The sequence below is a fragment of the Bison bison genome, unplaced genomic scaffold (assembly GCF_000754665.1).
Source record: "Bison bison bison isolate TAMUID 2011002044 unplaced genomic scaffold, Bison_UMD1.0 scf7180017864530, whole genome shotgun sequence".
In the NCBI taxonomy this organism is placed as follows: Eukaryota; Metazoa; Chordata; class Mammalia; order Artiodactyla; family Bovidae; genus Bison; species Bison bison.
Window position 1 is genome coordinate 10,493,958 of NW_011495080.1, and position 9,632 is coordinate 10,503,589.

Sequence of the window (9,632 nt, forward strand, 5' to 3'; positions counted from 1 at the left end):
TCCTCTGTCATCCCCTTCTCCTCTTGCCCTCAATCCCTCCCAGCATCAGAGTCTTTTCCAATGAGTCAAATCTTCGCATGAGGTGGCCAAACTACTGGAGTTTCAGCTGTAGCATCATTCCTTCCAAAGAAATCCCAGGGCTGATCTCCTTCAGAAGGGACTGGTTGGATCTCCTTGAAGTCCAAGGGACTCTCAAGAGTCTTGTCCAACACCACAGTTCAAAGGCATCAATTCTTCGGCACTCAGCTTTCTTCACAGTCCAACTCTTACATCCATTTATGACCACAGGAAAAACCATAGCCTTGACCAGACGGACCTTTGCTGGCAAAGTAATGTCTCTGCTTTTGAATATGCTATCCAGGTTGGTCATAACTTTTCTTCCAAGGAGTAAGCGTCTTTTAATTTCATGGCTGCAGTCACCATCTGCAGTGATTTTGGAGCCCCCCAAAATAAACTCTGATACTGTTTCCATTGTTTCCCCATCTATTTCCCATGAAGTGATGGAACCGGATGCCATGATCTTTGTTTTCTGAATGTTGAGCTTTAAGCCAACTTTTTCACTCTCCACTTTCACCTTCATGAAGAGACTTTTTAGTTCCTTTTCACTTTCTGCCATAAGGGTGGTGTCATCTGCATATCTAGTTATACATAATAGATTCCTTGATGAAATGCAGTCATGTATTTTTAACATGTTTACTGAATCATACATAGTTTTCTCCATTATATCACGAAATGTCACATGTATTTCATGACTACATTGTTTTTTACTTAAAGAAAATTTACAGTTTTTAAAAGATGTGGTATTTTCATTGTCTTATAACTTTAATTTTTATTTATGAAAACATTTTTTCACTAGTTGAGTATTCAAAAAATTGATCAAGAAAAATGTAATGCTTAGCTTATAATGATGAATATTTATCTTCTGTAATGAGGCCTATCTGATTGAGTATATTTCTTTGTTAATAAGTCATTTCCTTCTAGAAAATAAAGTGCTTTGTGAATTAAAGAATCGAACATGTGGTTAAACAAGTTGACCTTTAAGGTCTCTACCAAATTTGAAGTTTAATGTGTCTGAGAATTTTTTTTTAGTGTCATTTTCTTCAACAGTAATATTATAAATCTATAGAAGCCCCAAACAAAATGCAATTTTGATTTTACAGTAATTAGCTTTGAAACATAACCTTCACAAAACATATTTTATTATCTTATAAGAGTCCATTAGGGTATAAAATCAATATTTTAGCCACTCAGTGGAGCATTTCATTTTTCTCAATATTTTTGAGAGAAGCCACTTTCAATTTAACTTTTTTCTTGCCTAATGGAATCTTATACATAAATAAAATAACTTTTCTAAATCATTAAAAGCTAATAGAAAATTAACAGGGTTATGATAGATTGCTTTTCCTTTGTGGTGAACAGACAAGGTAGAACTAATAATCTTGAGTGCCCTTAGGACACATGAAGTACCATTTACTTTCTCAAGGGAGGATATTTGAAATAAAACATGCATGAATTCTCCACTTCACCTGAGGTGGGTTTGATGGCCCTCTGCAAATGTTGAGCTTAGAGGCTATACTTCTCTGCCCTCCACTATTCACACCACATTCAAGAAAGGAAAGCATCCTTAAGCAGTAGATATGTTTATGAAAACAATCTCAGTCACATAGTTCCCAAAGGGGAGGCAGTCTTAAGAGTGATGATAGAATGCTGCTGACAGTAGACAACTTGGGGGGCATATTTTGGTAAAAGATAGTTAGTTGTTACTACTTTCTCAGTAGATTCTCAATAGACTGCTATACTGGAGGAATTCACAGAATGGGTAAGAAAGCTTAACTTGAGTTGAATTAGTTTTCCATTGCTGTACAATAATTCCATGTTTAGCAGCTTAAGACAAGAAAACATTTACTAGCTCACACAGTTCCTGTAGATTGGAAATTCAGAAGCAGCTTAGCTGGGTTTTTCTGGCTCAGGGTCTCTCATGAGTTTGTGGTCAAGGTGTCAGCTGGAGCTGCAGTCATCCGAAGGCTTGCCTGGGGCCAGACAATTCACTTTCTGGGTGACACCCTCACATGCATGGCAAGTCGGTGCTGGTTGTTGGCGGGAGGCCTCAGTTCCTTTCCATGGGGCTGCCGGAGAACTCTCATGATAGTTTAATTATTTCCCTGAAGTGAGCAATCCAAGAGAGAAAAAGACACAGGCCAAAATGTCACTGATGACCTAACCTCAGAAACCACATGCCATCATTTCTGGAATATATTATTGTTTACACAAATCAGCCCATTTAAAGTGGGAGAGAACTCCATGAGTGCATGATTCCAGGAGGTAAAGTTATTGGGGGGCATCTTGGAGCCAGGCTATCACAGGATATGGTGATTTTTCCTTTAACTTGTTATAGAGCTGGTCTTGGAAAAATAGTTTTTCATTTTGTTTTGTTTTAAACATTCCTTCAGCTCTTATCTCTGTGCCTCTTTGAGCAATCCTTTATTTCCAGATCTCAGCACTTTCAAGTTGGCTCCTTCTACCTCAGGGGTACCCCTCACATTCTTCCTTCCTCACAAATTCAATAAATATTTGAGGATGAATTGAGTGTCCATCATTGTTTGTCCACATCAATGAGCAAAATCACTCTGTTCATAGAGCTTACCTTTTATATAGAAGCTGCTTGTCATAGTAAATTGTTGATCTATAATTTCTGTTTTTTTTCCTATAGCATTTGTGAGATTTGATGCTATTTCCAGGTAGATGATGTCAGAATTGATTTGACTTATAGGAGAAACAGCTAGTACTCCAGAATTTCTTTGTGGTTTAGGAAACCCCTTTTGCCCTGTCCCCCACATTGGAATTGGGTCCAGAACCTTTAGTAAAGCAATTTAAGGTAAGGGGTCAATGACTGGCAAAATTCTTTTAAAATAACACTTTGGTTTTAATAGAGGTATTCTATGATCTAATTCAAAAGAGTGAGATGGAACCCTAAGGCCTTGACACAGAAATCCTACTAGGGGATCTCACTCATTTGTATCAATTTCATTGCTTTACGCCTACTTTTGTTCAATGGAAACATCATCATCAAGCTGTCTCACTCAGCATGGTCTTTTCCCCAATGTGAAAATGCAAGGCTGAGGGGCATAAGTGAATCTGAATGTTAAACAGAGGCAAAACCATTCATATAGTTGTCACTATGGACACATGAGGAGTGTCAGAGATTCAAGTAGCTAGTTTTGCCATTTCCTTTCAAAATTGACACAGTGAGATTTGAATTTCCCCAAATATGGTAGAAAGACTTGATTCATTGTTTATATGTGTATTTATATCCTAGCCAGTATTTCAGGGCATTTATATCTGAGTTTAGCTCTAACAGGTTTCTTTCCATAGGACTTTTCTTTTTTTTTTTTTTTCCATTTTAAAGCTGTTTAGATCAATGCATCTTTCTCCAAATGTCAGATTGGTCAAAATCAAGGAGGTAAATGGAAAGTAATGACACTCATCAAGTTGATGATGTGAATGATTTATTGGCCCCAATCATTTAATACTTTCATAAATTCAGGGAAAGAAACTCTGGGCTCTTATTATGGTAAACTGTCCTGTCAGCATTCAGTGATTTATTACAAACCTGTGGCTAGGATTAGGATATTATAAATGGGGGGAAAATGGAAGGCTCATTAATATTTTATACCCACAGGTGGAAGACATGCAGTGGGCCAATAGAGAGCACACTCACCCGGCGTCGGTCTGCAGCCTGCCCTGTAAGCCCGGTGAGAGGAAGAAGACAGTGAAAGGAGTCCCTTGCTGCTGGCACTGCGAGCGCTGTGAAGGTTACAACTACCAGGTAGATGAGCTGTCCTGTGAACTCTGCCCTTTGGATCAGAGACCCAACGTCAACCGCACAGGCTGCCAGCTAATCCCCATCATCAAACTCGAGTGGCATTCTCCCTGGGCGGTGGTGCCTGTGTTCGTTGCCATCTTGGGAATCATCGCCACCACCTTTGTGATCGTGACCTTTGTCCGCTATAACGACACGCCTATCGTGAGGGCTTCGGGCCGCGAACTTAGTTACGTGCTCCTCACGGGGATTTTTCTCTGTTATTCAATCACCTTTTTGATGATTGCAGCACCAGATACCATCATCTGCTCATTCCGGCGGATCTTCCTAGGACTCGGCATGTGTTTCAGCTATGCAGCGCTCCTGACCAAAACAAACCGAATCCACCGAATATTTGAGCAGGGGAAGAAATCTGTCACAGCACCTAAGTTTATCAGTCCTGCATCCCAGCTGGTGATCACCTTCAGCCTGATCTCCATCCAGCTCCTGGGAGTGTGTGTCTGGTTTGTTGTGGACCCACCACACATCATCATAGACTATGGAGAACAGAGGACTCTAGATCCGGAGAACGCCAGGGGAGTGCTCAAGTGCGACATCTCTGATCTCTCGCTCATTTGTTCACTGGGCTACAGTATTCTCTTGATGGTTACTTGTACTGTCTATGCCATTAAAACAAGAGGAGTTCCAGAGACTTTCAATGAAGCCAAACCCATTGGATTTACCATGTATACCACCTGCATCATTTGGTTAGCTTTTATCCCCATCTTTTTTGGTACAGCCCAGTCAGCAGAAAAGGTAAGAAATGCATTTGCCAATCGTTTTCCTGAATTTAATTTCTTCCTTTAGGATGTTTCCCCTTCTTTCTCATTGGCTCACTTATATTCTTCCAAGAATCCTGGTGTGTTATATATATGCAAGGTCGCTTTGCTCTGAATATTTGTAGACTGAAGCTGATTTTTCATGAAAAACATTTTAATGTGTTTTCCTTGGTGAGGTTGAAGATTGACAGAGCTCACATCACTTTCTTGGTCCTTTCTTCCAGCTCTGTTATCAACTAACATAGACGTTATTTTCCAAATGTTAAAAGAGGAAAGGAGAAAGGGCAGACATGATTCAGAGGAGTGAGCTATGCCAGAGGTATCTCAATGCATGACAAATGCCTCCTTTTCTGGTTCTAATGTGACTCTGAAAGAAAGCTATTTCTTAATAATCATGATGGTTTTAATCATAGAAGCAAACTTCAACAATACAAAGAAATTAAATGGCTTAGTTCAATCTGAACCATCTTACTATGTCTCTTTAGTCTCCATTCTTATCATTTTTCCATATGTAGAGGATGGTGGGGAGGGTTTAAGAAGCAATGGATAGTTATATAATACAGTTTATATTTTTTTAGAAGTTGAAGATCATTTGAATTTCCCCAAATCATTTTATTTTGTTACTAATCTTCCATAAACTTCTCCATATAAAACACTGCATGTAAAGAACATCTGTGTTTGAAAGGAAATGTGTGCTGAACTGGGTGTGTATGTATGTATGTATAGAAAAGCAGAGGATTAATGTTAACCATGAATTCAAGGTTCGGGTGGTGTGCCGGAGACAGACAGCTTATAAAACAAAGGCAAATGCTACCGTTCTAAAGGGATAGCTCTTCAGCCTTAATTGTATACGAGAAAGTTCTTTCTTGTTGTAAAGATGTAAAGATTGTCCCATTCTCCATCATTAGAAGTCATGAGGAAGTCAAAACATCTGGGGTGGGGTTGGGAGTGGCAATTTTATTCCCTGGGTTCTAACATTCCAAGTAAGGTCCTGCATAACTCTTAAAATTTCAACTAATTCAGAGGAAAAATACTCAACAAGAGCATGGAGAGCTCATTAGTATGAGCATTCATCCCTTACTCAATCAATGTGGGCTTCAACTTTGAAAGATAAAAAACGTACTTCAGGAAATGTGCCAGTGAATAGAGCAACTTTGCCGTGGGTTCCAGACCGGTGACCTTTCTTGACTTGACTGATCTGATGGAAGTCCTTGAGAGTGGCAGGAAAGTAAAGTAAGACAGTTTGGGGCTCTAAACCTAACAACTAGAAAACATTATATTTTGGCATATGCAGATGGGAATCTATTAGGATCAAACTTGTAAATTTTACTTAGGAAGAAATTTGTGTCTCTGAAAGTTTATTAGATCTCTTTGGACATGGTTAGTTGGACTAGTCGGGAAAAACATTTTTCAGGGTCTGGAAATGTCCACATTATGTGAATTATTAATAACATCAATTTAAGTGGTACTTGTATTTGTGTTTAAATATATACTTCTTTTTTAAATATATTATTTTACCTGGAGAAAGCCAGAGAGAGTTTATTTTGCTTTCTTGTGGATAACAGATTTTTTTCCGCTGTGCTGGGTCTTTGTTGTTGCTTGGACTCTTCTTTAGTTGCCGTGAGTAGGGGCTACTCTGTAGTTGGGGTACGCAGACCTCTCATTGTGGTGGCTTCTCTCGTTGCAGAGCACAGGCTCTAGGCACACAGACTTCAGTTGTTGTGGCTCCCGGACTCTAGAGCATGGGCTCAATAGTTGTGGCGTAGGGGGAACCCAGTTGGTCCACGACATGTGGGATCTTCCCCGATCACAGATTGAACCTTTGTCTTCTGCACTGGAACGCAAATTCTTTACCATTGAGCCAGCAGGGAAGCCCAACAATAAATATATAACCAAACAAAATCTCCTGAGCTCTGACATCTAACTCCTTTTTTTTTTTTTTTGCTTTCACTCCCTTTACATTTTATAAATGACAGCCTGCTCTTACTTTTCATGTTGTGACTTCAAGGGCTTGGGGAAGCAAATATAAGTGCATACAAGATGTTATTTCTATTCAGAGGACTCTTTCAGTGACTTGATTTTTAGAATAAATAAAATCATGGTCCTATATCAAGCTATTGAACACCTTCATAGTAATTCAAACACGGATCATGCTAAGTTTTTTTTTAAGGTAATTGAAAAAAAAAAAAAAGACCACTGAATCTCAGATCAGAAATTCTGCAGAGTTGCAGCTGTCCCCTGAGGAGCAGTGGTGGAGATAGTAAGAGACATTTCAGGATGAAATGGACACATGAACAAGTCAGGGGGTGGAGGCTGCCCAGTGCTGCAGGGACTATGGGAGTTGTACCACTCCATCCAAGAACCTGGAGTTTATGTACATACTTATGGATGTATCAGTGCTTCCCGAGAGATGACTGAATACTAGCTAGCCAGAATTCCTTTTCCTCTTTTAGCTTTGTGGAATCATAGTAAGTCAAAGAAGCACAATGTAAGACCAATTTATAAAATATGCTAATTGGAATTGTTTTGTATTGATAATATGATTGAATGTGGAGATGACTGAAGCAATCAGGATGAAACACTAATTTTAGGAGTTTTCAGAACATTGGAAAGTGCTCAAATTGTTTAGTTAGGCTTGGAGATGCTTAATTTAGACCAGCTCTACATCAAGAGCTATTATATGATAAGTAGCTGAGATTTACTACTGAAGTATTTTGTATAATACACTTATGTGTCATCCTAACACTTCACATTCAAATTTGCCTCCTGCTATTCTCTGTCAAAGTATCTCTAATTATTCAAAACAATACACAAAATGTTTGAAACTGTTTATTTTTTTTTGCATTGCTAAAATTACTGACACAGATATTAAAAGTGAATAAAACATTTATATCTCTAAAGGCAGGCTTTCTCTAAGTTTTATTGACTTTGGAAGACCAAAGAGTGGGTCAGTTCTCCGCTCTCATTTATAATGCTCAGCCAGTAAACTCTGTGTTATCGGCTTGAAGTATTCACAACAGTCAGGCGGCACACACAGCCATTAATTCAGCAGATCCTTATTGAGCATTGTGGCCAGCATTGTGCTAATTATTGAGCCATGTCAGTCTGCTTCCCAGAGCCTTCCCTGTACAAAGGCCCAGCCTGGCTCCTAGCCGATGCCGTCTGACGCCTGCCAGCTCCAGCAAGTGCCAGGCTCAAGGGCAGGAGAAAATCAGGCTCAAGGGCAGGGGGAGGTGGTGAGGAGTCAGATGTGAGATGAGAAAGCCAAAAAAGAGCTATGCATCCTGTGACACAGAATTTATAATGTGGAAGATAGCAGAAGAGCAAAATTTCTTCCAGTATGCTTTGAATACTGGAAATGACAACCCACTCCAGTATTCTTGCCTGGAAAATTCCATGGACAGAGGGACCTGATGGGTTACAGTCAGGGTTGCAAAGAGTCAGACACGACTGAGCTACTAACACTAACATACCATGCATTGAATTCTGTTTCATAGAGACATATCTATAGGAGAAAACCCATCTAGCCACATAGGTCTCTCTGAAATTATTACAGAAGTAGGAATTAAAAGTAAAATTAGTTGAATAATTTAAACAGATGTTTTAGAAAATCTCTGAGTAAAATCAAGTTATAAAGGGATTTTTGTATCATTCATGAGGAAAGAAAGCTCTCTGAAGTATATCTTCATTCAATGACAAAACATCATTTAAATTTCCCCACATCCTTTTTCTTTCAGATTTTAAAATCAAGATGAATCATACTTTTTCCTAATACATTTTAGTGACATCATTTATTAGCTTTGTACCTAGTGCTGCATTCTACTAAATCATAGTTTAAATACACTTTTTTTTTCTATAAAAAATCAGCCTGAGGGGAGGGGCGGAGACACTGAGGCATGGACAGGGACCAACGTGAACTTTCATAATTAGGTTGAAAAAACAAAAATTAAAAATATAATTAATGTAATAGTCAGGAAGAGAATACTCAAGGGTGGTTTAGGGTTGTTAGGATGGCAGAAATCTCTTACATACATATTTTACCATCTCTAATTGGGTTCACAAAGCCTAGATAATCAGACAAAGGTTATGACACTGCCAAGCTCCAAGGAACACAGTGCTTCAACCAGAGCATAGGGTGGAAACAAAACAAAATACCCTAAAGACAGGAAAGAAAATAAAGCTCCAAAGTGTCAAACAGCCCATATGTCCTGAACCAACCTTTCTTCCTTCACCTGGATGAGTCGTGCAGCCTCTATCTAGTAGCCTAAGTCAGAAACCTGGTGTTATGTTAGACCCCTCCATCTACTCACATTCACCCCTTTATTTCCTCTTCTCACCTTCAAATGTCATCCTTTATTAATTCATGGAGGGCAACTTGTGTCTGTCTGATGTGTATCTGAATGAATACATCTCTTAACATTACACATTACATTCGTGTAATATGCTCTCGACAAATGCCTATTGAATGAGGGAATGGAGTGCCTTCCTTGCACATTAATAACATGATATAATAATAAAAATGCTTGCTTGTTATTTTATTATTTAAGTTAGAGCATGCCATAATGGTAACTTTATATAGTGATCATATTGTGATTCCCATTATAACTTTTTTTTCCTGAAAAATATTTTTCCTTGAATGATGGGCCAAGTGCATTTCTTTAAAAATTTTTGTCAGTATCACTTATTGTGATATAGAACTGCTAAATATTTAGGGAGAAATATAAAAAGGAATTCTTTTTTTTTTTTTTTTTCTCTAATTTTATTTTATTTTTAAACTTTACATAATTGTATCAGTTTTGCCAAATATCAAAATGAATCCGCCACAGGTATACATGTGTTCCCCATCCCGAACCCTCCTCCCTCCTCCCTCCCCATACCATCCCTCTGGGCCATCCCAGTACACCAGCCCCAAGCATCCAGCGTCATGCATCGAACCTGGACTGGCAACTCGTTTCCCACATGATATTTTACATGTTTCATTGCCATTCTCCCAA

At 38.7% G+C, this 9,632-nt stretch overlaps 1 protein-coding gene across 2 annotated transcripts in view; it reads left to right on the forward strand.

The window, feature by feature from the left end:
• Positions 1-9,632, forward strand: part of GRM8 (glutamate receptor, metabotropic 8) — an 858,241-nt gene that overhangs the window by 735,751 nt on the left and 112,858 nt on the right. For both annotated transcript variants that reach the window (XM_010831727.1, XM_010831728.1), the window contains one exon: positions 3,680-4,615. In XM_010831727.1, the coding sequence (XP_010830029.1) occupies positions 3,680-4,615 (936 nt within the window). The remainder of the gene's footprint in view (positions 1-3,679; positions 4,616-9,632) is intronic.